We start from the raw sequence: 26,088 nt of genomic DNA, 5'->3' as shown, positions 1-26,088 counted from the left end.
AAAGAAAAAAAAGAAAAAAAAGGAAAATAAAGAAAAAAAAAAAAAAGCCTTGTAATTAAGCACTCAGCTGCTGTTCTCCCTGGGCAGGCTCATCAGGAGATAAATGACTGTGAGGGGCAGCCAGTGGCAGCAGGAAAGTCAGGGATGTCCTGTGGGGATGCTATGGGGTGGGAGATGCCTTCTGGCCAGGTTCCCCAGGGGAGGGCTCTGAGGTATTTTCTCTCCTCAAACAGCAAAGAAACCTTGTCAAAGCCCCTCGTGGGTGATCTGCATTCCCACCCTGGCTCTGTCCCAACTGGCATGGCCATGGAAAGCTCTGAGCTGCCTGGAATCCTGGTGGAATGGCACACTGGGAATGGCAAGCCTTTCTTTCCTGGGTTTGAAACAGTGTGGATCAGCCCATGGTTCATCTGCCCTTCCTGCTTCTACTGGGCTTAGGGATGGCTCCTTGCCTGGGCCAGCATTTGCCCCATCCTCCACGGGCAGCATGTGTCAGCCACCCAGGGACTGGCTGCTTCCTGCATAGGAGATGATGTGTAGGCAACACCCATCCTTGGAAAAGCCTTTCCAGCAGGATCCCTGGGCTAGAAACACCTCAGAGAAGTGGCTTTCTGGCAGAAGCTGCTTCTCCGAGCCCAAATCCAGCTCGAAGAGTGAGGCAGGATGCTCTGCCTTTGCTGCTGATTGTTTCTCTTTGTGCAGGGCTCCAGTAAAGCCCAGGTGGTGCCTCTGCAGCCTGGTGGAGCTGGTGGTTCAGGCAGCAGATCTCCAGTGGGAGCATCCCATGCTGGGGAGAGGGCTGGAATGCTGGGGAGAGGGCTGGAATGCTGGGGAGAGGGCTGGAATGCTGGGGAGAGGGCTGGAATGCTGGGGAGAGGGCCGGAATGCTGGGGAGCTGGGCAGGGGAGCTGGGTCATGGTGGGACAACAGGGACAGTGAGAAATGGGTGCTCAGCCGTGCACCAATGGCCTGAGGTCGCTGAGACAGGGCTGTGCCTGTCTGGATGATCCAGGAGATTTGGGAGCATCTCCACCCTCAGGCTCGGGGAGCATCAGCACGGCAGTGCTGCTTGGGAACAGTTGTCCTTTTCCAGGGGTTATTTTTGGAGCCAAGTGAGGACACATTGACCGTGTGGTGCAAAGAGGAGGCAGACACACGTGAAGGTGAAGGAGCAGGGAAAAGGCAGGGGGGCAGAAGCTGGTGGGGATCCTCATCTGCCCTTGTAGCCCACCCTGGGCCGTGGCAGAGAGTGCCAGGCCATAGCCAAAGAGCATCAGCAAGTGTTTGCTGCCTGAGCCAGACATCAGGATGTCCCACTACTGCAACCAAACCAGCCAGTGCAGTTGGGGAATGCAAGGGGATATATGAGGTCTTTGGGTCCCTAGAGAACTGTGAGGATGGATGCCTGTCCCTGCTCCAAACCCACACTGGTTGACAGTGGGGTCCATGAGGCTGGGAGGGACCCCTGCCCACCTGTCCTACTGCTGCTGTATTGTCTTGAACCCCACAGAGACCCACCCTTGGCTAGGTTTTTCCAGTACAAGGCTGGAGCAGAGCATCTTCCTCTCTTTCCCAGCAGCCAGCCTTCTTGTCATGGTGATGGGAGTAGCCCCCAGCCTTGCTTTTAGGATGAGGAAGCTGAAGCAAGGTGCAGAGAGATCTAGCCACTGTCTCCATCAACCTGCTTTCAAAATTTTACCCTCAGGTCCCAGCAGGGTCCCCTCACTGGTGAGAGGGGAAGCAGGGCAGGGACTGACCCTGACTCTTTCTCTCCTTCCCAGGCAATCATGGCTCTCTACAACAATGGGGCTGATGTGCCTTCGCCCCAGGAAGCCTCAAATGGCTTCCCCCAGCCCGGTGCCTCAGGAACGTGGCACAAGGGTGAGGAGGAGGTGCGGCTGGTGGAGCCCAGCATGGTGAAGAAAGCTCACCGGGAAATCCTGGACCATGAGCGCAAGAGACGGGTGGAGCTGAAGTGCATGGAGCTGCAGGAGATGATGGAGGAACAGGGGTGAGTGGTGGGGACACTGGGAATAGGATCTTTTTGATCTGTTTGCACCTTGTTCTCCCCATTTAAAAAAATACCTTGATGTGGCAAATGTTCCCATTTGGAAATAAATCCACTTTTGGGTGAACCAAACAGCTTTGGTGAGTTGGTCTGTGGAGACAAATGCCCAGGAGTTCATCCACTTTCTCTGCCTGGAAGTCTGAGCTCCCAGCTTGTCCTGAAGAGAAAGCTGAAGCAGGAAGGAGGAGTGAAGTTGCTCACGGGTGTGCAAGTCATGAGTGCCACCTATCCTGTGCCCTGCATGCCTGGGATGTGGGATCCCAGAGGAAAGCTGGGGTTTACTCACAGGAGAGGCTGGTTTGGGGCTTTCATCTGCCCTGTCTTCCTTCTCCTCCCTGCTTTTGGGGTGACAGGACCTGCCCCCATCCTGCCCCCATCCTGGCCAGATACAGCAAGCTGCTCCCCAGCCTTTCCTCTCCCCCTGGAAAACAAAGAGATAGGGAAGAACCCAAAGGGCTGAGGAACATCCCTTCTTGGGTGGGCAGAGGGGACTGGGGGGGCCAGAAAAAGGAGACCCCCATCCCTGCATCCATGGCTGTGCTGTCTCTGGCAGCAGCCAAACATCCTGATCCCTCTGACAGCTCTCTAAAACCTGATGGATGGAGCAAATTCTTCGGCACACTTGGGTAGACGGGGACTGGTATCAGCTGGGGAGAAGGAAAATGGATTGAGGGAAGGCTTCGCCAAGGCTTTCATTAAGAGTGCAAGCGTGACCTAGAATTAAATTGTCTCACACAGACTGGAATAATGATTGTGCCTAATTTGTCATTATGGAAATAAATAAGGCTGACCTGGCGCTTTGGGGAGCCCAGAGCCTCCTGTTGGGTTCCCAAGCCCTAGTAGGGATCTTACTACTGGTAGTATCATTACTGCAATGGGTAATAGCAACACTGCAACCAGGATTGTTGTTATTGCTATAATTGCTTTGCTGTTATTAAGGCTATTAATAACACTGATGATGGCGATACACCGAAATGATAATATAATTACAGTAATAATCTTGGTCAACCTGCTTAATCCTCCGCCTGCTCTTCCCCTCCACACAGGGGCTTTCCAGGGGGGGTTCCATGTGAAGGGATTTGCACCCCTGAGATTTCTCCCTGATCCAGGGACAGCCTCCTGGTTATGGCCTTGGGGGAGTTGTAATGAGGGCAGAGCCCCAGGATGGATGTGAATGTCAGCAGTGGGGGTTCTGCAGGGATTTAAGCACTCCCTTGTTTCCTTAAAGGCGGATGGCTCCTCCTGCCTGTGCTGTAGCTCGCTCCAGGCTGCCAGCACTGTTATTCCCTGCCTGCAGGCTGGATTCCTTGTCCAGAAAAGAAGTGTCAGCAAAATTTTCTTTCTTTCCCAAATCCATTCTATATGTTAAATGCAAAAGCAAACCCCCTGCAATGGGGTAAGAAGCAGCACCAGGGGAATGCAGGAGGGAAAGGGCTGGTGGTGCTCTGCCTCCATCCCTAGAGGTGGTGGGGAGTTCCTTCCCTTGGCCTCCCCCCACAGATTTGCTAATGGCCCAGCCGCAGTGGCCCATCTGTCACCTCCTGTTTGGCCTCATGTCCCCTCTCCAAGAGCACCAGCCGTGTTCTTAACATGCTGCAGCAAATGCTCATCTCGAGGAGACATCTTCCTGCTGCTGTGGGCTGGCTGGTGTCCATGGCATGGCCAGGGCCAGCAACTCTGTCCTTGCAGGGTGGCCACTCTGCCCAGCCGGGTGCAGTGCCATCAAGGGAATGGAGAGCAGCATTTGAGGGTGCTACCCTGGTTTTGGGCTCCCCACGCCCAGGTGTAAGGTGAGAGGAAGCAGCCAGGCTGCCTCCATACCCTGTTATCATCCTTCCTTCTGTGTGGAATCTGGCTGGGGAATTAATGAGAGTCTTTCATTGCAAATGAGTTCATTAATATTAATTCTCTTTTCCTCGGTGTTCCCCTTCATGGACACTGCAGGAGGGGTGGGTGATGCCATGTGCCCTTCCTCACCCAGGGCACCCAGGGGCACCCAGAGCACTGTGAGGGGCATCACTGTCCCCAGCACGGGCTGTATGAAGTGCCAGCTTTGGGGACTGCAGGGCTAAGCCTGGCTCTGGCATCCATTTTTCTGGGCTGGTGGCAGTGATGCTGATGGGATGTGATGGAAAAGGTGGGCCATGAGCAGCCCCTGCAAAGGCCATGCCTGAGGACAAGGACACACACAGAGGCCAACCCCTTCCCTCCCAGGCTGGCAGTGTGGTGGTTCCCCTCTCCCTTCACCTTCTCCCCTGGGATGATGCCAAGAGCATCCTGGGTCTCTCCACTACATCCTTGGGATATTTTTAGTAGAGGAGGATGCCTTGTGCAGCCACGAGATGTGGCACAGGAACACCTGCCCAGGGCTGTCACCTGCCCCTTCCCGGGGACACCTTGGGGACGGCGGGGGCGCCGTGGTTTGCAGTGGCTGTTCTCAGGTGCCAGGACACAGTGATTAGTGTCTCTTGTTAATAACCCTGCAGCGGCCTGAGTCAGCGCTCAGCAGTAGCACAGAGCTGTCACGGCTTTCAGGGCCCTGGAGCATCACAGGGGGAACTCGTGATGGGACAGAGATGCTGGGGGTGAACCCCAGAATCACTGGCTGCAGTGGTGGCACTGCCAAGGGGGTTTGGTGGGCACTTGCCACTTCATGGTCATCCTTTTCTTCTCCCCTTTCCTGATGTCCCTTCCTCTGCCATGCACTGCTGGGAGAGGAGGATGTGGATAGTGGTGGCAGGGGACTGAGCAGAGGTCCTGCTGTCCTCCAGGCCCTGATGACTGTCACCATACCACCTTCCCTTTTGATTGTCCCCTTGGGCCATGTGTCACTTAAAGGTATAGAGTTCCTCAGCAGGTCCATGGAGAGCCCATGCTCCAACCACAGCAGCCCTGACCACGTCTTTGCCCATCCAGGTACTCCGAAGAGGAGATCCGACAGAAAGTGGGGACCTTTCGGCAAATGCTGATGGAGAAGGAGGGTGTGCTCACCAGGGAGGACCAGCACGGGCGCCAAATGTAAGTCAGGCAGCTTCCAGCTGGTCCATCTGTCCATCTCATCCCAGAGAGGCACATCCTTGATTGCCTCTGAGTATCAATGGGCGGGTGGATGAGGTGTATCTATGCATGACTGGATAGATGGATGGACAAAGAGAGAGTATATAGAGATGGATGATGGATGGATGGATGGATGGATGGATGGATGGATGGATGGATGATGGATGGATGGATGGATGATGGATGGATGGATGGATGGATGGATGGATGGACGGACGGATGGATGTTGGCTTTGAGTCAATGTTTGTTTAATTTGATGATTGGTTGATTGGTTGATTTGATGGTTGGTTGGTTGGTTGGTTGGTTGGCTGTTCAGACAGCTGCAGGCAGGATCTGCCCCTCTGAGACAGTATCCTACCTCTGGAGAGGTTAAAAGTTGTCCTGCACCGATCATTTGGAGACCTCTGGGTGCAGAGCAGAGGCCAGCGTTGCAATCCTGTCCCAGATGATGAAACCCAAGTGAAGAAGGTCTCAATGTCTGGCTTACCCCACCAGCCACGGGCAGGAGCCCCATGGAAGAAGCTTCCCCAAGAAGATCCTGTACTGTTCCTCTGCTTCTAATCACTCCTCACAGTGCCTGGTCCTGGGGAGCTGCACCTGCCCTGGAAGGGGGCTTAGAGCTCAGGTTTGGTGTCCAAAGCAGCCCAGCTGCTGCTGGGGACATGCCAGTTGCTGCTCCTGCCCTGCACAGGACTGTCCCCAGCCTCAGCAGGGTCCACCCCAGCTCGATGATGATTTATCAGTGCAATGCTTAATGGCCCAGGCAGTATGGCTGGCCCGGCGTGCACCATCCATCAGCCTGGAAACCAGGTCACTTGGGACAGGAATAGATGCTGCAGGTTCACTGAATATTAATGCTTCATTAGGGTCAGGAAATCAGGGCGAGGGGGGAGGCAGGGAAGCCGTGGCAGCAGGGAGAGCTTCCCTCCCACCACTCTGCCGGCACGCCAGGCTGGGTGGGACACAGGGACATGGCTGTGCCCTACCTGGATGGGGCACGTGGGCTTGGGACAGCATGAAACATTCAGGATCCTCCTCTAGGCAGGAAAAAAACAAGGCATGGGGAAAACCAACCTTCCCAGGTCACTAAGTATCACATCTGAGGTGTTAAGTGGCCTTTGCTCGTGGGGGCAGAAGTCATCTCCAGGGCATCTTCCTGGCAGGCTCGTTATGGCCAGCACTGTAATGAGCACATGGGGAAGCCAAAGGTGCCTTAAGGTTACCCAGGCAGCCCTGACTGTCACCTTTACAGGCTTGGTTTTGCAAAACGAAGCGTAATCATCAAAGATTAGCCCCAGGGCTATAAATAATAGTGCTGAGCTGGAAGGAGCAATCTCAGACCAAAGGACTGCTCGGAGGAGAGCAAAGCCAGAGGCGCTTGAGGAGGCTGGTGGGAGCTGGGCCCGAAGGAGGTGGCTCTTCAAGCAGCAAGGATCTGAGCTGCTGGAGGATATCCTGCATGCCAAAGGTCTGTGCTGCATGAAGAGGCTGGACAAGGGGCTTAAATAAGCTTTAAATGAAGAGCCTCAGCCCTTTTGGTGGCTGGGAGAGTGCTCAGCAGAACATCTTGTGGGCAGGTGCTGCTCCAGCACTGCTCTGGGCTTTTACCGCTCGATCCTTGGCTGCCAGGACTGTGAGTCTGAACCAGCTGGTCCTGTTTCAAAGCCAATGCGAGAGCTCAGCATCATCTGCATAACTCCCCAGGGAAAACTGAGGCATCGAGCAGAGCTGTGACCACCTGAGTCCCTGGCTTTGCTCTTTGTGTGCTCCCAGCTCCCATCTCCGTATGCACAGCTCGGTACAGCCCAGTCCCCAAGGAGAAGGGCTTGATGGACAGACTGGTGGGATTGCAGACAAAGGCGAGTGTGTGCTGGGCAGGGAGGGATAATTGGAGCAGCACAAGGCTGGTCTTGAGCTGCTGAGCGCAGCTAATGGGTGAGATGCTGGCAGCAGACTCTGGCGTGGAGCACTGCCTGCTCACGGAGCAGAGACACACACAGAGAATTAACCCCGCTCCCTTTCTCTCTTTGCCTCTTTTCTCCCCCTTCCCACGGTTGGGTGGGTGTTTGAAAGGCTGTTCCTACCTTTGGGACATAGCCAAAGCAGGAGTCACTTGGACAGGACCCAGCAAGCCATGGCTGTGGCGCAGAAGGGAGCCCAAGTCCTGCTTGAGCGATTGTCCGTGGTTAGGGGGAGGGTGCCTCCTGTGTAGTTTCAGTCCAAGACATTTCTAATTAGGTTAAACAGCCCATGGTCTGCCTGTGGCCAATGATCCCAACACGTGCTGCTGTCAGATCTGCAGTCTGGGACTGGGAGCTTCCCTTTTCTCAGGCAATGGCCAGGCTGCCAAGGGACTGATGCTGCCACCAGCATCGCTGACTGCTCACCTTCAGAGAGGGAAGGGCAGAGGAGTCCACATCAGGTTTCTGAGGGCAAATCTCCCTTGGGAAGCAAACACCTGGGCTGGTGTGGTGCTGGGCACCCTCCAAGCCTGTCCCCATCTCTTAAGTTTCCCTCTAGAGAACCTGGATGTCCTTGTCACTCCATGGGTGAGATGTCCTACATCCCCCAAGAGCAAATGAGAGGCTCCCTGTGGGGTTTGCTCCTGGGGCTGATGGCAGAGCCAGACCAGGCAGGTGGGGGCATCAGGGAGAGGTTGGGCAGGGACTCCTGAGACTGTCCTAGTCCAGCTGCCAGGCCTCTGCCAAGCCCTGCCCACAGCCCTGGTAGTCAATGGCAACCTCATGCTGGTTTCCATGGCAGTGGGGAAAATTAATTCTGACAAAGTCATTCAGGAGAAAGAGAGACCCTGATGGCTCTAGGCATGATGTCCCCCCACCCCTTCTTCACCTGGCCCTAGGAGGGACATTGACCATTACCTGCCTGAAGCTCCAGTGCTGAGCTGGTGGCACTGTGGGGTGCTGGCCTCAAAGCCCAGACCATCCTGGACAGTTCCCACCAAAATTTCCTGCTCTTCTGCCAGGTCTTCTCACCCTTATCCAGCCCTGCAACCTCCAGCCTCCTGCTCAGCTCCAGCACTTGAGCAAAGACAAAGGGGGCTCAAATGAGGCTGGGTCTGGGCCCTGTGGGGAGATGGTGGCCTGAGTCTCACAATGTCCCTGTGCCAGCCTGGAGGGGATCTCTGCAGGGATTGGAGCCCCAGGAAGACCCTGAGCAGACCTCCACCCTGGGACTTCGTTGTGTGTGGACATCAAGGGACATGATCAAGGTCCCCTTGGCATGCAGAGGGAATGTCCCCCAGCCCCTCTAGCTGCCTTGGGGCTGCCCCAGCTGCTCTGGTGGGAGACAGGGAATGGGGACCCCCAAATTAATCCTGCTCTTCCTCCTTTGGCAGTGTGATAGAAAACCACCACGGGGCAGATGGGGAGGAGTACGCGGTGGAGTATCCTGACTACGGGGAGGGCTGCCTGCTGCAGTGCGACTGCTCGGCCGAGTGCTACCGCGAGGACAGCGGCCACCGCGAGTACAGGTTTGAGTGGATTCTGGGGACTCTGGGACACAGAGGCCTGAGGCCTGTCCCTTCTTCTTTCCCCAACCTTGTCCACTGTCTCCCACAGGCTGAAAAGACGCTCGAGCAGCTCCACCTCTCCTCCACCCAAGAAGAAAAAGAAGAAGAAATCAGGTCACCGCCGGAGCCGGTGAGTCCCTGGCTGTCCCTGCACTGTCCCCTCTCTCTGGAGGGCAGCTCACCTCCCAGCTCAGCCTTTTCCCAGGCTCTGGAGGGGCAAGTCACCCCACTTTGGGGGAAGTACATCCCTACATGTGCATCCTTATGAGGTGCAATGCATCTGCACGTACTGATACCGCAACGCACACGTGTGCACACACCCACTGCATGCACAGGTGGGACCTTGCCTGGTCCATGTGGGAAAGGAGCTCGCTGCCACAGGGCACAGCAGCAGGCAGGATATGGCTCTGTGAAGGGTCCATCTACCCAAAACCTCACCACTTAAGCAGTAGCTGCCCGGGCAGGATCATGTTCCTAATGTCCCTTTCTTCTCTGCCTTTTCCATGGCAGCAAAAAGAGGAAACCTGGCTCAGATCGCAGGTGAGTGACCACTGGGCTGGGTGGGCTCTAGGGTCCCCTCTGGGCTTACAAGGCCACTGGCACGGGCTGGCCTCTACCACCCACTGTCCCCCTCTGAAATCCCACTGGGAATTGGCCACCTTCTCTCCTGGTGGAGGCTGTGGAGCCCATGAGGTGGCAATGAGACACAACAGGATTTAGGCATTCCAGAACTGAAGGCAGCCAGAACCCTTCTGCCAGAAGTCCCTTTCTGTCCCCCAGCCCAAATCCCCCAGGAAATAACTGCCATGTGATGTTCATGCATCCCATGGGGTGGTCCAGGGTAAGCAATGTGACTGGGGGTGGTGGGACCAGACTCCCCTGGGCCAGGGGGAAGAGGCTGGGGAGTCCCTTGCTCCCTGCTCAAGGGCACCCACTTCCCCTCTAGCTGTGACAGCTCTTCACCCATCCGCAAGGAAAAGAAGAAGAAGACTGGAAAGAAACACAGACGTGACAGGTAGGATGGACACGACAGCAGGGCTGGCAGGAGACAGTGGGGCTGGTTGGGGCTGCTCAGGGGCCCTTGGGCTGGGGTGGGATTTAGACATGGATAGGGATGGACATTGATGACTTTTCATGGGGCCATCCCCTCCTCACAGCTACTGTCACCTGCCCCATCCACTTCGGGGCCATCTCCCTGTCCTCCTCATCCCTGGAAACTGCCCAGCTTTGCTCCCTGCTGGCCAGATCAGTGGATCTCCTTCATCTCTGCCTCCTCTTCTTCCCTTAGGTCTGAATCGGGGTCACGAAAAAAGAGAAGACACAGGTAAGAGTGATGGCTACCAGGAGCCACCCCACTGCCACCAGCTGCCAGCTTCCTCTGCCAGGGACCCCCTGTGTCCTGCCCTTCTGCTGTCCCCTCCCCTCTGCCCATTGTGATGGACCCCCTCACCCCACAGCTGGGCACTGCTGTGTGTCCCCTGCCCTGGGATGTGACACAGGGCACAGGACTGTGGGGTACCACATGGCCCCAAATGTCCCCCGGGGGAAAAGGGGGGATCCCAGGCAGCCATGGCCAGGGCAGACCTTGACTGTTGCTCTGCTCTGCAGATGCCAACACTGCTATTTTAGGGTGGAAGGAGTAAAAAACAGACAAAGGGTGCCAGAGAGGGTACAGAACAGAACAAGTGTGGGGGGTGACAAAGGGCATGAGCCCTGAGGATGTTAAGCAGAGCCAGTCTCCCCTTCTCTCCAACCTGCACCTGACCCCACAGTCCCCCCAAATCCATCTGGGATCCCCACCACGCTTTGAACCTCAGTGGAGCCCAGCTCCAGACCAGGCAGATCCTTCCCCTCGCTCCTCCAGCAGCCTCGGTGTCTCTGGGGGGCTGGGAAAGACCCCGGAGGTGCTGCCCCCGCTCCCACGTCTGCAGCTTTCGGCTCTTCCCGCAGGTCCCGAAGCCCTAAGAACAAACGGAAAGAGAAAAACAAAGAGCGCAAGAGGTGAGGGGCCGGGCCGGCGGGGGCAGTGGGGCTCTCTGTGTCCCTGCGTGTCCCCCGCGGCGGCTCAGCCTGTCCCTCGGCCCCCGGCCACCCTCTCCGCAGGTCCCGCAGCGAGTCCCCAGCCTGGCGCTCGCACCGCCGCAGCTCCTGCAGCTCCCACAGCGCCTCGCTGTCCTCCGACGACAGCGGCTCTAAATCCCCCGGCAGGTAGGGACAGTCCGGGACCCCCGTCCCCACCAGCACACCAACAGCATCAGCGATGGGACCCTGTGGGGTGGATGTCAGTGTGATGGACACCCTTATGTGGTGGAGGGCAGGGAGGTGGGAGGCAGAGGTGTCCCAGGGATGGGGACCCTGGGGGATGGAGGGCAGAAGCAGGTGGCAGAGGCGTCCCTGAGACAGATATAGAGGGGAGTAGGATGGTGCTGAAGCACCTCTGGAAGGTCTGGGGACCATGTTCTCATCCCATTTCTGGCTTCGGCAAAGCCTGGGCTGCAGCCGGCGGCTTTGCCGCAGCCGGGCCAAGGCGGGGCCGGGCTCGGGGCCGGGGGTGCCGGCGGCTGACGGTGCGGTTCCTTCAGGCTGAGCCCCAAGCGCCGGCAGGATGGTCCCAAGGGCAGCAGCGCCCGCTCCAGCCGCAGCCCGTCCTCCCCCTCGCCCCAGCGCTCGGCCTCGCCGCACCAGAACGGGCACAAGGGCAGCGCCCAGAACGGCCGCCACAGCCACGGCGCCCCGCTCCCGGAGCCCTCGGATGTACGTAGGCTTTTCTTGGATCACTCTTCGCTTCCCTCCCCTCCTCCCTCCACAGGACTGCCCCCCTGCTCTCCTCTCCCCTCCTTCCCCGCTCGCTCGGCTCCCCGCCCTGCCCAGCCGGAGCACACGGGGGAGATGTGGGGTGCACGTTGCACCCTCCCAGCACTCACCGGCCCCGCGCTGGCTGCGCCATCTCCCTGGGGGAGCCAGCCCGTCACCCTGAGGCAGGGATCAGGGCAGCCAACAGCTCATCCCTCCCCCAAAGCCACACGTGGCCCTGCGGATGTCACCCCCCCGGGATGATGGCTTGGCAAGCCAGCATCACCTGCCAGGGTCACCACCGGGCTCTGCACCTCCCTGAGATTGATCCCAGGCAGCCAAGAAATGGGCAAAGCAGGAAAATTCTTGTTTGCCCACTACCCCAACTCTCCCTTAGTGCCAAGGGGCCAGCACCAGTGCTCAGGACCCCAACACCCAGCCTGGCCAAGTTAGGGTTTGGAGGGGATTTGATGCTGGATGCTCAGATTTTAGGACCTCAACGTCTCCATGGCAGATGACATTGCAGCTGAGCATCCCCAGCTCTGCCTCAGCATTCCAAGGGTCTTTGTGAAACCTCGGGGACTGCTCCCTCGAATGGGGCAAAGCCCCAGTTTAACCGGTGCTGGGATGGTGAGGAGCCTGCTTTGGCTAAGGGGGGGCTGGAGGCAGGGCTGAGTGAAGGCACTGCAGAACTCCACTAATGGGGCCCACACAGGTCCCCACTCATCCCAGGGAACTTTATTCCCACAGGTGATGTCCTGCGGGGACACTCCTGGGCTGCCAGCACCCAACACTGACACCCCAACACCTGCAGGGCCAGGGGCACCCCGGAAAACGGGGCCAGGAGCCCCCGACCCCGCATCCACATCCCCTCCCCAGCCCAGCACCCCCCAGCAGCACCCAGCACCCTGCCCACCTCTCGGGGCACCTCTCTGCTTTCTTCTTTCCTGTGGTTTTGGCTGGGGCTTGGGGGGGTTCGGGTGCCGAGGCGCCGCCCCCCAGGCGCCCGGCTCGCCCCGCTCGCCCCCTGCCCACCCCAGCATCACCCAGGCCGTCGAGCTCCCTTGGCTCCCCGGCACCAGCGGGACTTTTCTCCAACAACTTTCTCTCTTTCTCTCTTTCTCTCTCTCTCTTTTCTTTCTCTCTCTGGTTTCTATTTTTTATTTTTTTTTCTTTTTAATCCCATCTGTGTTTTTCTTTAGCCTCCCATTTGAAAAAAACCCAAACGGTAATATACACTTCCATTTCTTGCTCAGCAGAAGCAGGGACGAGGGGGAGGGAAGGGCAATGAAACGTGCTTTTTCCCCCGCCCCCTTGTTTTAGTTTCCTTTCTCATGATTTCTTTTCTTTTCCCTTGTGATGTACAGAAATGCAAACGATATATATTTCTCTTATTTTTATTTCCCACCACCCCGTCGTCGTTGTGTTGTTCTAGAATTTTTTGCTTTTGTGTGTGTTAATGTGGAGAAGAAAAAAAAAAGAACCAAAACAAAAACTAAAACCTGATGTGTTTTCTAAATATTTATGACCGCTGAACATTGTATTTCCATTTTATATATTTTGAACAAGGAATTTAAAAGGGAAGAGAACCCAGCAGCTCTACACTGCAAAGGAGCGAATTGTCCTTTTCCTCCTCAAATTCGCAAATTCCCGGTGTCCTCTGCTGGATCCTGCTGCCGTGGCGAGGTTTTCCTCCCCGGCTGCGGGATGAGGCCGCTGGGTGCGGGGTTATCCAAGCGGTCATCCCGCATCCTGCATCCCGACAGGATGAGTGCTGAGCATCCTCGGTACCCAACCCCCTTCCCACCTCCTGCCGACTCCCCAAAAACTCCGGGCTCGTCCGCCAGCACCCCCAGAGCCGCCGGGAGCCAGGGGTGCCCCGGGGCGCTGCGCGGCGTTGCCTTCCCTTTTAAATCCCCAGTCCTGTGTCCATCCATCCCTGCTGCCTTCCCAGCCTTCCTCCTCCTCCTCCTCCTCGCCCACACGCACCCTCCAGCCCCTCTCTCTCTCTCTCTCTCTCTCCGGTTTTCTTTGGGCCAACACAACCCGACATCCCTCGCCGTGTCCCACCTCCATCCATCGCCTTTCCCTGCATGTTATCCGGGACTTTGCCATGTTATAGAGTGATTTTTTAAGACTGAACCGCAGCCTGATGGGGTTACAGCCACCAGCCAGCCACCCCCCCACGGCCCCACCGCTCGGCGGCCGGCCGCAGCCTTGCCATTGAAAAACAAACAAAAATTAATATTTATATCTATATATATATAAAAATTAGAAGCTAAAGAGACCAATTAAAAAAAAAATAATTAAAAAAAAATCTAAGCAAAGCAAACGGGATTAGCCGAGGGGTCTGGATCGCCGTACTAAAGAGTCCTTGTCTTTTTCCCATTCTGCCCTCCAAATGTGGAGATTATTGTTTTCTTTTTTTATTATTGCATTCCTGTCACTGCCAATTCCAAAGGTAGGTATTTTGTCCACCTCTGCACGTTCACTTCTGCAGATGAGCCTGTTGAAAAGCACCGTAGCTTGATTTAATGTTATTTTCTCTTTCTTTCTGACTTTCTTTCTCCTTCTTTCTCACTCTCCTTCTCTGTCTCTCATTTTGTCTCTTTTTGGTGGCTATATATAATTTTTTTTTTATTTGTATGGTTTTCCCCAGTTAGCTGCAAAGCCATGCTCTTCTCTTACGTTCTTTATTTTTATATTTTTTTTTTGCCCTGTCCACGTAATATTTTTTTCTTTCTTCCCCCCTTTTCTCTTCCCCGTCTCCTCGTGCTGTCGGTAGAATGCATTTCTGTGTCTTTCAGCCCTCCGAATTTGTGTTCGTTTCCATTCAGGGGCCGAGCACGGCTGTTCCCTTTCAGTCCCCCATTAGTGGCTGGGTAATGAAAGCAGATATAATTAGGGAGAAATAGGGGCAGTGACCACAGGTAGAAGTGGGCACAGGGGGTTTTGGGGTGGATGGATGGGGCAAGAAATGAGAAATCTGGGGAAATGTGTGGGTTTAGCCCCTCTTCAGGGGGGAAAAAGCCCAGCTCAGGGAAAATACTGAGGGAGGCTGCAGTAGGGAAAGGTTTAAATTTTCCTGCGTGGAGAGAGGCAGGTCCAGGACATCCCAGTCTGCGAGGGGCAGGGGACAGCATCCCTGCACTGGCTGTCCCATCCCCACAGTGCCCAGTGTGTGTTTTCCCTCTTAGGCTGAGTCTTAGGCAATTTGGGTTTATTTGGGATGCTTTTATCTTTGTTCCCTTCCTGCACGCCAGGGCAGGAGACTCCAGGGTTTGGGTGGGAACCCTGCATCCCACACCCTGAGCCCACAGCATGGCCAGCCAGTGCCAAAACGCCACCCTGGGAAAGAGGACCTCCCTCTCTTTCTCTCTTCATCATTCTCTTCTTCTTCATCATCTTCTCTGCTTTAATGTTCCTCTCCTGGGATGCAGGGCTGGGCATGGGCTCTCCTGATCCCCCATTCCGAGGCTGCTGCATCCCCCTGGAGCAGATCCGTGTCCCCCGGCGCTTGCAGGGCAGCTGGGCAGGGCTGATCATCACTGCCAGCCTCCTCCTCGCTGCAACTGGTTTTTAATAAAAACCCCAAATCCCCCCATTTTGGCTGCTCTGTGGCTGGAGGGATTGGCTTTTCCATGGGGACAAGGTGTTGATGGGGTGTGGAGCAGTCTGGGATGCTCGGGGACATGGAAGCCTCGCGCCCCTTTTGCAGCATCTTTGTGGTGGCCCCCACAATGCCAGCCCTTCACCCTGCCCCCTTCTTTTTGGGGGGAGAAAAGTGGCATTGAGAACACAGTTGGATGGGTGGAGAGACCCTCAGCCTCAAGGATTCACACTGACCATTCACTGGTGTATCTGGGGCAAGGGGATGGCGAGGAACTGGGGTCACCAGCGCTGGGTTTGGTGGCACAATCCTGGCAGCACCCCAATATCCCTGAACCCCCTGTGACCCCCTCAGCTGGGCTCAGCGATGCCCTGTGCAGGATTCACCCTCCCAGGGGTTCTCAGGGACCTGGTACTGGGCTGTGGCTGGGGGGAAGGAGACCCCAAAGCCCCCTCCGAGCTGGGCTTTGCCAGCTTGGTCAGGACTGGTGTTGCAGGAGCCGTTTCCAGCCATCTTTTTGCTCTCGTGGTGTTTGCAGATGGGGGGAACACCCAGGCGGCGTTTGTGGCTCAGAGGAGCTCAGATATTTGGGAGCCTCAGGGCTGGGCAAAATCCCTTGAGGTCTCAGTGAGAACCTGGCTCAGGGCTTGGCCACGGTGGTGGCCCAAGGTTTCCCCTCCCTGTAGGAGAAGTGAGTTGGTTTGTTTTATTTCTCCTCTCTCTGGCTCTGTCTCTGTCTCTCCTCCTTCTCTCGCTCTTTCTTTCTCTCTTGCATTTTTGTGAATCTAATGATGCACTTATATTGCCCCGCTTTTCCCTTCTCTTCATACCTTACCTACTAAAGGAGGAAATGCCACTTTTTTGGTAAGTGGATGTTAACCAAGAGGGACTTAAAAAAAAAAAAAAAAAAACATATAATGGAAAAAAAAAAAAAAAAAAAAAAAAAGGAAGCAGAAAGCAAAGTCTGTGTTGAGTGCTGATGAGGACTTAGCAGTTCCCTGCAGAGTCACAGCTAACAGCTCAATGCGTGTCCCAGGAAGAGCTCAGAGACATTCGTTTATCTCAGTAACGAGGACATTTGTGAAGTTTTGCTTTGTTTTTTATTTATTTCTTTTTATTATTATTTTTTTTAATTTTGATTTGATTTGGATGGTTTTTCTTCTTTCTTTTTCGTTGGTTTCTTTTATGCCTTCTCGCCCCCCCCGGCCCCCTCCCCTGCCTTGCCCTCCATTGTCGCTCTGTGCCGTTTTTTCCTCGTTTCTGGATTTGTTTTAAGCCGAAAGCAGTACTATCGATAAAAACTACACGTATCGGAACATATATCTCTATATATGTGCATGCCTCTGTGTGAGCAGACCCCATCACCTCCAGCCCTCTTTGGTTCGACCCTTTCCCCTCGGCTCAGTCTGATTTACTCTCTCCCAGTGCCCCACCTTCCCTCCTCTCATCTTTTCTTTTCTTTTTTCTTTTTATTTTTTCCCCATTTTCCTTCCTTCGTTTGGGTTTTATCCCACTTTTCCCTTCCCCTTTCTTGGTCGGGGTGGGCGGGCACCAGGGTTTGCTTTATCCCCTCTCCAAGTGTTTTATTTTTGGGATGGGGGGGTGTTGTTTCTTTCCCTTCGAGCTCTCCCTCCCCGACGACTTGGGGCTTTGTTGGATTTATTTCTTTTCCTCCCATCCCACCCCTTCCTTTGGGTTTTTATAACGATTTCAGTTGAGTTCTATTTTTTTGGCGTTTTGCATGCGGAGGTTTGCATGACCCACGTTGTTGAGGGCGAGAGGAAGGTGCAGAGTAGCGTCTGTGTAGCCTGCCTTATGCGATGTGCATTGACGTTGTGATCTGCGCCCCCGGCCCGGCGCCCCCCGTTAAAATCCCCTTTCTCCTTCTTTCTTGTCTTCTTCCTCCTCTCCCTCCTTCTCTCTCTATCTCTCTCTCCCCCCTTGCCAGAGGCCGGCCTCGGCGTCCCCCTCTCCGCGGGCTCACGGCAGGACGGAGCCTCCGTCCCCCCGTCCCCGGGGGGGCCGACACGGCGCCCGCAGCCCCCGCTCGCCCACACCGGAGCGGGCCAAGCACGGCCACCGGCATCGCTCCCGCAGTGCCTCGCCTCCGTCCCGACACCGCGGCCAGAGCAAGGGCCGGCCCCCGGGCCCCCGGGAGCCGCCGCCGCCGCCGCTCAGCCCCGCCGGCTACAGCAGCGACTCGGAGGCTTCGGCAGGCTCCCAGCCGCCGGCCGGCCCCGACAGGAACCACGGAGCGCACGGCAAGAAGTAAGGGAGTCCCCGGGATGGGGTCCCGTCATCCCTGCCAGGCTACGGGAGCTGGGCTGGGATGTTTGGGGTGCGGCTCCCTGCGGGCACCTTTAAATCCTGGGGGCTGAACTGGGAAGCGGGGCTGGGTTGGGATGCTCAAGGGATGGGAAAGGGGTAGGAATGGGGATGGCAATGAGGACGAGTTGGAGATGGGAATGGTGCTGGGGACAGAGCCGAGGATGATGATAAGGAAAGGATGGTCTTGGGGATAGGGAAGAGCCGCAGTCAAAGCTAGCACACTGCGGAGAAGGGTCATCCCTGCAAGGGATTATCCCGCTGCCAAGGACAGTGCCCGGAGGGCAGCATGGGATTACAGCATCCCACAGGATGCAGGATCCCAAGCAAATGAAAGTCCTGTGCTTTGCAGGCAGGAATGTAACCCAGTCAAAGTCTGGTGCCATGTGGGTTCCTTATGGGAACCCGGAGTCCCTGGCTGCAGTGGGAGCGCCCTGCCAGCCAGGACGAGGTGCGAGGCGGTGCTGGGATCTTCTGCCTTCACAGGGTGAAGGAGCGGCACCACCGGGGCCGGCCCAACAGCAGCTCGGAGTCATCAACCAAGCACTCCCGGCACGCCTCGGAGCGGAGGAAGAGCCCGTCCCCCAGCCCGGGCCAGCGCAGCAGTTCCTGGAGCTCCAGTGGCTCCCTCTCCAAGTCCCGCTCCCGCTCCCGGGAGAAGAGAGCAGGGCGCAGCCGCTCTCGCTCGCCCTCGCCGAAAAAGCCAGCCAGCAGGTCAGGCCCGAGGGGACAGCCACACGGGGACACCGCGGGTGACAGCAGTGGGCTCAGAGGGCATCGCCGCTCAGGGTGGTCCCGGCTGCCCTGGGGCTCGGGGAGGGGTCGCAAGTCATTGTTGGTGACTTTGGAAACGCCAGCCCCAGGTAGAAGTGTCATCAGTGCAGGGAACTGCTGCCACAGGGTGGCCCTGCTTCCCAGACGGGACCCCAGCCCATTCCCTGACCCTCCTCCTCCTCCTCCTCCCCGGGGTGTAGAGAGAAGGACAACGAGCCCCGAACACGTCACGGTGATCCCGATCCCGCCCGCCCTCGGCGCCGCTCCAGGAGCTACTCCCCCATCAGGAAGCGGAGACGTGACTCCCCCAGCTTCATGGAGCCCAGGAGGATCACCAGGTGTGTCCTGGCATGTGGCAAAGGCTCTGCCACCACCCGGGGATGAGCTGTGCTGACCCCAAAGGGTGCTTGGGTGGGTGGGTGTGTGGATGGATGGATGGATGGATGGATGGATGGATGGATGGATGGATGGATGGATGGATGGATGGACACACAGATGGACAATAGCTCTGTGGATACACAGATAACCCTGAGGATGACTGGGTGAATCAGCTGGCCCAGACAGATGGGTAACCAGACTGCCTCCAATACTGTGACCTTCTGATCTCTTCCTATTTCGAGGCATGAAAACAGGAATTAATTTTAATCCGCCTGTGCATGTTCCAGCAATACGCACGTTCGCAATCACGTCTCTCCTGCCCTCCAAAAGCTGGTTTCTCCTCCTTGGGATCCTATTGCCTCAGGATCCTGAGCTGTAAGACAGGCAATACTTCGTGCCAGACGAAACACTGTGTGCATATGTAGCACTTCGTTAAGATGCAGCGCTGGTGGCGGGGCCGTGCCGAGCCGAGATTACCTCCTTCCTGACCTATTTGTCTCTCCCGCTATCAGCTGGGAGATCGGGGGGGCTGGATTTTCAGAAATCAGCTCTGCCTCCTTCTCTGTGAGGGATTTTGTTTTGCCTGGGCAGGACTGGAGTTGTCAGGAGGGAGGACAGGAGAAAGGACAGGAGGAACACTGCAGAGCCCGTGTGTTAGAGCTCCCCACAGTTCTCCCTGGTGGATGCCCTGGAAAGAGAAAGGGCTGGGAAAGCTGCTCCCAGCCCAGCCCAGGTGCCACTGTCTGGTTTTCCATCCCTCCTGCTCCATCCTGGTTTTGCCAGGATGTCCCCAGGGCTCGGCTGGAGAACAAGTCCATGGTCCCTGTAGGGACTGTTCATCCCATCCCCATCACCATCCCGGGGTGGATGGGGATGGCAGACCCTGCTCTGCTCGGGCTTCGGGAAGAGCAGAGCCATTTCTGTGGGGCATAGAGGATGCTGTGGGGAGGGGACAGCCAGGGGAACACCCCCAGCCCCTCTTGCCTGCCCCATAGCCCAGCCAGAAGCCCCAGGGCTTTTCTTTGCCCTCCCGCCCTGTCCCCAGTTCCCATCACGCCCCTCCACCATGTGGTCCTACCTCAGTGATGCCAACTTCTCCTTTTCCATTTCATCCCAAGGTCCCTCCCGGAGAGCATCGCCGCCAGCCTGGCTCCCAGGGTAACCTTCCCCCTTCCTCCTCCTCCTCTTCCTCCTCCTCCTGGACCCCCTCTGTGTCTCCTCACACCTTAGGATGCCCTCGGCACCCAGCCGCTCTCTGGTCCCACTAACACCAGGCTGGGAGAAGGGACAAGGGGCCGACTGCTGATGTCGCTGCCCCCTGTGTCCCGCCACCCCACTGTCCCCGTGCTCCACGTGTCCCTCCTCATCCTCAGGCGCCGGCGGGCCGCAGCTCGCCTCCCGCTAATCCCAAACGTCTCTTTTTTCAGCAGCTTTCAATCTTTGGTGTCTGGGAAACACAAAAGCCACATTAACCTGCTCACTTTCTACCCTCGACGCTGCCTAATCCAGGACTAACACCCCGGGGGAGGGGGCTGGGGAGGAGGAGAGGGATGGATGGAAGGGGAGGTGATGCCGGGTGGCCGCATCCTGACACCCCGCAGCCGCTCTGAGCCCGGCCGCTGGGACGCCCGGCTGCCCTGGCAGGATGCTCGGCCACGCCGGGGGTCCAGCGCCGGACCCCCTTCCCCAAGCGGCCGCAGGGGGCCTGACTCAGTTTCCCTTTTCCATTTGCAGCGCCCGCAAGCGTCCCATCCCCTACTACCGGCCCAGCCCCTCGTCCTCCAGCTCGCTGAGCACCTACTCGTACAGCCGGAGCCGCAGCCGCAGCTACGACAGCTACAGCTCCAGCCGCAGCCGCAGCCGGACTCGCAGCCCCCCCAGCCGCTCCCGCAGCCCCAGCCGCAGCCCCAGCTACAACAGCCGCAGCAGCTCGGAGAGCGCCGGCTTCTGAGCCCCCCCGGCACCGGCCGCAGCCCCCCGACAGCCCAGCTCTGCCCCCTCCATGCCACCTGCGCCCCCAGAAGGGACGGGACCAGCGGGGAGGTGGAAAGGAGCCGGGGAACGCTAAGGATGGACCTGGCAGCGGGGGAAAGCACGGACGGGAACTCAAATGGGTCCTTGCAACGTCCTGGGAGGGGGTGGTTCCCCCCCGCTCCGGGGTGTTTTGGGGTCGGGATGGGGAAGGGGAGGATATCTTCTTATTTCTGCGAGTGCCGGGGTGGGGCGGGGTGGGGTGGGCGAGCACAGAGCGAGGGAACAAATGCTCTGCAGAGACCTTGGGGCCAGTGGGTGGGGGGTGGCTGGGGACACCCCTGAGGCCCCCCTGTGCTTTTTTGGTTTGGTTTGACTGTTTTTTAGCACAAGAGCATCCCGGGGAGGTGAGGGGGGGCGGGGGGCAGGCTCAGCTGGACGGTGTGATGCCAACCAGAGATGAGCAAGACCCTGTTTCCCCCACTGAAATTGTCCCCAGGGTGTCGGGGGAGGGGGTGGGGGCACTGCAAAATATTTTGGGGTCCCCCCCAGACCTGAGCACACGCCGAGCCGTGGATGAACAAAGCCGGCAGCGCCTGCAAGTCTCTTCCCAAGCGAGGAGATCCAGGGAAAAACGCTGCTTGTCCCAGCTCAGGAGCACCCTGGCACCCACCCACCCCACCCAGTTCGGGGGGCACCGAGCTGTCCCCCCCGGCAGGAGGGAGCTGCAGGGCCTAGGGCTGGGCAGGAGCTTTTCCACTCCTGGGGGGGCATCCAGCCATCCTTTGGCATCAGCATGGCCTGTCCCACCTCTGGGCTCGCGGCCCCCAGTCCCCTCCTCTGGGGAAAAGCAGCTGCTTTTTTATCTGAGCTATGGGAAGAGAGAGGCAGGAGGGTCCCGGCCTTGGCCCGCAGCCCGGCTTTTGCAGGATTTTGCTGATTTCCAAAAAGAAAAAAAAGCCCCCAGGCCCTGAGGACAGTCGTGGCCCCCCGGGGCGGTTGGTGTTTAATCCCGGTGGCCCCGCGTTTTCCGGACGGCTGGAGCAGGACAATGGGGATGAGCCTCCCTGGGTGGGAGAGCAGCTGCCCGGATTAACCCGCTGCCCCGCGATGTAAAGCCAGGCTTTGGCCGTCCCGCTCGGCGCTGGTTTCCAGCCAGCCACGATCGGGAGGAGCCTCTGGAGTCCAGATCAGCCTCGTTAGCCGTGGCCTGATGAACCAGAGGATCCGGGAGGGCAGAGATGGGAGCGAAGGGGAACTTCAGGGTCAGCCTCCCAAACCTGGCATGTCCAGGCTCAGCCAGAGGCTGAGAATTCACCAGCCCTTGGAGAAAAATCCCAGGAGCTGGGCAGGGATGGGTGCCAGCCCCTGGGTGTCCCAGCCTGGCACAGACCCCCGAACAAGCAGAGGTGTTAGAACCGGGGTGAACAGGTAAGGAGGGGACACACTTGTGGCGCTCCATGGTGGAGCTTGTCCCCACGTGCCAGCCCCGGGCAGGGTGGCAGCTCTGGATGTGACTGTGGCAGGAGGAGGAGGAGACAAAGGGTCCTGTTCTCCTGGAGCCTGGGGAGATGGAGGACATGAATTCCCCCAGCATCCCTACAAACCCTGAGCCATGAGCTCCAAAAAACCATCCCAGCAATTCCAGCCCCACAGCCCCCGTCCCCCCCATCGCCCCACGGGATGGACCCCCCAGCCCTGCTGGGAAATGGGGGAATCTCCTGAGAACATCCGAACCCAAGCCAGCAGCAGGGGATCTCCCCACAGCCCTGCAGCCCCCGTGGGGCCGCGGCTCCCAAAAACCCGAGACCCGACTGCAGGGGCGCCGCGGACCAGCCAGCACATCAGGGAAAAATTCCAGTCTTCCTCTTTTACAGTCTCTGTCTCCTGCCGCGGAGGGAGCCAACTGGAACAAATACTCTGTAGAAATACTTCAGTATTTTCCTGTCGCGCGTGCGCTCTCTCTCTGGGTTGTGAGTACAGCTGTAGATGCCGTGAGCTGGTGCAATTATAATAAATATACTACAGTATATATTGTAAATGACTCTGCTGGGCACTGAGAGGTTTCTTCCTGCTGGGAGCACGCCAGGGTTATCCTGCTCCCTGCGGATCCATCCTGCTCTTCCCTCTGGCTCCGTGTGGAGCAGCTCCGGGATTTTGTGTCTGATCCCACCGAGGATCCTGCTGTGCTTGTGGGGAACCCTCTCCATCCTCCTTGGCTCTTTGCCTTCCTGCAGGCTCCCTGCATCCTTCCCCAGGTCACTCCCATTTGCCTGCCAGCTCCCATCCACCCCGCCAGCATCCCTCGCTGCATCCTTATCTGCATCTCTGCCTGCATCCCTGCATCCCTCCCCTCTCTCCCACATCCCGGCATCCCTCCCTGCATCCTCCCATTTACCTGCACCTCTCCCATCCATTCCATACCTCTCCTGATCCCTCCCATCCTTCCCTGCTCCTCCCTGCGTTCCTGCCTGCCATCCCTCCCTGCATCCCTCCCTGCATTCCCACCTGCAACCCTTCCATTCCTCCCCGCATCCCTCCTCTGATCCCTCCCCTCCCTCCCAGCATCCCTCTCTGCATCCTTCCCTGCATCCCCTCCATTTCCCTGCATCCCTACCTGCATCTCTCCCCTCCCTCCCACATCCCTCTCGTTTCCCCGCATTCCTCCCACCCCCTCCCCTCTGCAGTGCCCCGTCTTCCCCTGGTTCCCCCCAGCCCCACACGGCTCAGCTCCCCACAGCCCCTTCCCCCTCACTGCCAGTCCAGACTCAGCACTGGGCTCTGCCCCAAATTTCCTGCTGCAGCATTCCCCCAACTCCTGCAGCTCACGAATTCATGCACTGAGTGTGTCAGGGCTCACCTCCCTTCTTCTCCAGGGCAAATATGGGGGAGGAGGGGAACAGGGCAGAGGCGATGGGGTCCCAGAGCTGCTTGGCTTGCTGAGCTGGAAAACAGCCCTTCCCCAGGATGGGAGCTTGGGGTCTGGCCCCAGTTAGGAATCCTTTCCTGGCTGCCAGGTGTGTGGAGAGACTTGTTGGATGAGAGGATGCTGCCTCTTCCAGACCCCCAGTCCCCTCCAGTCCCTCTGCCCCCCTAGAGCCCCCCAGCCCCATTATCACAATCGGCCCCCCAGTCCCCACTGGCCCCCATCAGGTCCTGTGAGCCCCCACCAACCCCTACAGGTCCCATTAGCCCCCAAGACCCCCACCAACCCCAAGTGCCTCAGGGACCCCCACTCATGGGGACTGGAGCAGCCCAGATTGATGCTGGGGTTTCCTACCATGGTGTGGAGTGCCAGAGGGTGGGGGGCTCTGGAACCTTCTGGCTGGTGAGTGACCAGGCCTGGGGGGCTCTGGAACCTTCTGGCCGGTGAGTGACCAGGCCTGGAGGCTCTGGAACCTTCTGGCTGGTGAGTGACCAGACCTGGGGGGCTCTGGAACCCTCTGGCTGGTGAGTGACCAGGCCTGGGGGGCTCTGGAACCTTCTGGCTGGTGAGTGACCAGGCCTGGGGGGCTCTGGAACCTTCTGGCTGGCAGTGACGCAGTGCAGGGCCACTCACGCCCTCCTCCACTGACTCATCCCACCATTCCCGAGGCGCTGGCCCAGCCCCAGTCCCCTCCTCACGCTGCCACGGGGCCGCATCCTGAGGATTGTTTTCCGGGCAGGCAGGCGGGAGAGGCCGGGAGCCACTCCAAGGGCCATCCATCACTCCCAAGCAGGCCAAGCCTCACACGATGAAAGGAGGACGGACACTTCTTGGCAGGGGGGGCTCCGGAGGCTGCCAGCCCCCTCCCCTCACACCCACCCACTGCGGCTGCGTGTGGCCGCCCCAACCCCGGGCAAGTTTCTCGTCCCTTCCCCGGGGCTGCCGCAATTTCCATTAATAGCCAGCTGAGCAGCCTGGCTAAAAATAACCCCGGGCCCTCTTCATAAGGCCCGGCCGGCCGCCCCCCCCGGCAGCCCCGCACGCCATGGCCGAGCGCCGCGTCCCCTTCACCTTCCTGCGCAGCCCCAGCTGGGACCCCTTCCGCGACTGGTACCATGGCAGCCGCCTCTTCGACCAGTCCTTCGGGATGCCCCACATCCCCGAGGATTGGTACAAGTGGCCCAGCGGCAGCGCCTGGCCGGGATATTTCCGCCTGCTGCCCCGGGAGAGCGCCCTGCTGCCCGCGCCCGGCTCGCCCTTCGGCCAGGCGCTGAGCCGCCAGCTCAGCAGCGGCATCTCCGAGATCCGCCAGACCGCCGACAGCTGGAAGGTCACCTTGGATGTCAACCACTTCGCACCTGAGGAGCTGGTGGTGAAAACCAAGGATAATATCGTGGAGATAACCGGTGGGTGCTGGGCTGGGGCTCTGCGGGGTCTCCCGGGGTGGAGCGTTCCCACCTTTTCCCCTGGAGCCTGCTGGGGGGATAAGGGTGGAATAAGGGATGGGAAGTGAGGGAAGGAAAAGCAGAAGGAGGTGGAGGAGAGGAGAGAGGAGAGGAAAAAGGGAAAGAGGAAAGGCACAGAGGAAGGCCCAGTATTCAGGGTGCACTCAGGTGCAGAGACCCCCCCAACCTCATCCATTGAGCCCTTGCTGCTGCTCCAGGACACAGGGAGGGATCCCCTGGCTGGAGCCACAGAGGGATCTGGGGGTGATGTGGGGTGTGATGAGCCCCCAGCCCTTGTGCTCCCCCACAGCGCCCTGGATGCCGTGACAAAGCCCAGATCTGTGGCACGAGGCCAGGATGTGCTTCCTGCTGGGTGAGGGGGGCCTGCAAGGAATGGGGACAATTCCCCAGCCAGATGAACTTGGGGTGCAGCCCCAGGGAGAGGGGGGTGCTCAATCTCCAGCCCTGCCAAGCTGTGGGGCCAGCTGGTCACTATTGGGCCACACCCAGCTCCTGGCACTGCACTTTGCCTAAATTTGGGGGATGCACATGGAGTGGCCCTGCTGGGGGTCCCCCCAAGTTGCTCCAGGCTGATATTATGGCAAAAAACCCAGAATGGGCAGGATCAGCCCCTCACAAGTGTTGGGGTGGGACAGGAAGGGCCCAGTCCCTCCCAACATAACCAGTCAAATCCCTTTCCCTCCCAACAAAACCAATCGAGTGGTTTTGTTTCCTTCCAGGCAAACACGAGGAGAAGCAGGACGAGCACGGCTTCATCTCCAGGTGCTTCACCCGAAAATACACGTAAGTACCAGGGAGGAGGGGAGCTGCCTGACGCAGCCCCCTGATGTCTTTGGGGCCATTTTCCCACCCACCCACGCCCTCCAAAAGCCCACTGGCCAAACTGGGAATGCCTCTCAGCCAAACTGGGAGTGGGAGAGGCAGCAATTTGGGGCTGAGCATTGCATCCCTAGGGTTGGTGCTGCAGCCTTGATCTCCCCCTCTCCTCCCCTCCCAGCCTTCCCCCTGGTGTGGAAGCCACAGCCGTGCGGTCCTCGCTGTCTCCCGATGGAATGCTGACAGTGGAGGCCCCCCTGCCCAAACCTGCCATCCAATCTGCCGAAATCACCATCCCCGTCACCGTGGAGAGCCAAGCCAAGGAGCCGGCCAAGAAGTAGGCGGCACCGAGGAGGAGGAGGAGGAGGAGGAGGA

General features: G+C 58.2%; 2 protein-coding genes across 2 annotated transcripts; both read left to right on the top strand.

The window, feature by feature from the left end:
- Positions 1-1,783: 1,783 nt before the first annotated feature.
- SRRM3 (serine/arginine repetitive matrix 3) lies at positions 1,784-20,739 on the top strand. Its single transcript, XM_015646291.2, has 14 exons — positions 1,784-2,011; positions 4,985-5,086; positions 8,481-8,615; positions 8,704-8,784; positions 9,165-9,194; positions 9,601-9,669; positions 9,943-9,978; positions 10,605-10,655; positions 10,758-10,862; positions 11,237-11,408; positions 17,006-17,325; positions 17,869-18,096; positions 18,357-18,494; positions 20,269-20,739. The coding sequence occupies exons 1-14, from the start codon at positions 1,788-1,790 to the stop codon at positions 20,483-20,485; spliced, it is 1,908 nt and encodes a 635-aa protein (XP_015501777.1). The 5' UTR covers positions 1,784-1,787; the 3' UTR covers positions 20,486-20,739.
- Positions 20,740-24,319: 3,580 nt separating this feature from the next.
- Positions 24,320-26,082, top strand: HSPB1 (heat shock protein family B (small) member 1). Its single transcript, XM_015646306.1, has 3 exons — positions 24,320-24,837; positions 25,617-25,680; positions 25,895-26,082. The coding sequence occupies exons 1-3, from the start codon at positions 24,477-24,479 to the stop codon at positions 26,052-26,054; spliced, it is 585 nt and encodes a 194-aa protein (XP_015501792.1). The 5' UTR covers positions 24,320-24,476; the 3' UTR covers positions 26,055-26,082.
- The last annotated feature ends 6 nt before the right edge of the window (positions 26,083-26,088 follow it).

This window comes from Parus major, chromosome 19, assembly GCF_001522545.3.
Source record: "Parus major isolate Abel chromosome 19, Parus_major1.1, whole genome shotgun sequence".
Taxonomy (NCBI): Eukaryota; Metazoa; Chordata; class Aves; order Passeriformes; family Paridae; genus Parus; species Parus major.
The sequence above is the reverse complement of the archived record's forward strand: the minus strand, read 5'-3'. Positions and strand labels throughout refer to the sequence as shown.

Coding starts and splice junctions, on each gene's coding strand:
- SRRM3 (XM_015646291.2), top strand. CDS start 1,788: ATGGCTCTCTACAACAATGGGGCTGATGTGCCTTCGCCCCAGGAAGCC. Junction 9,195..9,600: donor AAACCTGGCTCAGATCGCAG/GTGAGTGACCAC, acceptor CTTCCCCTCTAG/CTGTGACAGCTCTTCACCCA. Junction 10,656..10,757: donor AAAAACAAAGAGCGCAAGAG/GTGAGGGGCCGG, acceptor CCCTCTCCGCAG/GTCCCGCAGCGAGTCCCCAG.
- HSPB1 (XM_015646306.1), top strand. CDS start 24,477: ATGGCCGAGCGCCGCGTCCCCTTCACCTTCCTGCGCAGCCCCAGCTGG. Junction 24,838..25,616: donor TAATATCGTGGAGATAACCG/GTGGGTGCTGGG, acceptor GTTTCCTTCCAG/GCAAACACGAGGAGAAGCAG. Junction 25,681..25,894: donor TGCTTCACCCGAAAATACAC/GTAAGTACCAGG, acceptor CTCCCCTCCCAG/CCTTCCCCCTGGTGTGGAAG.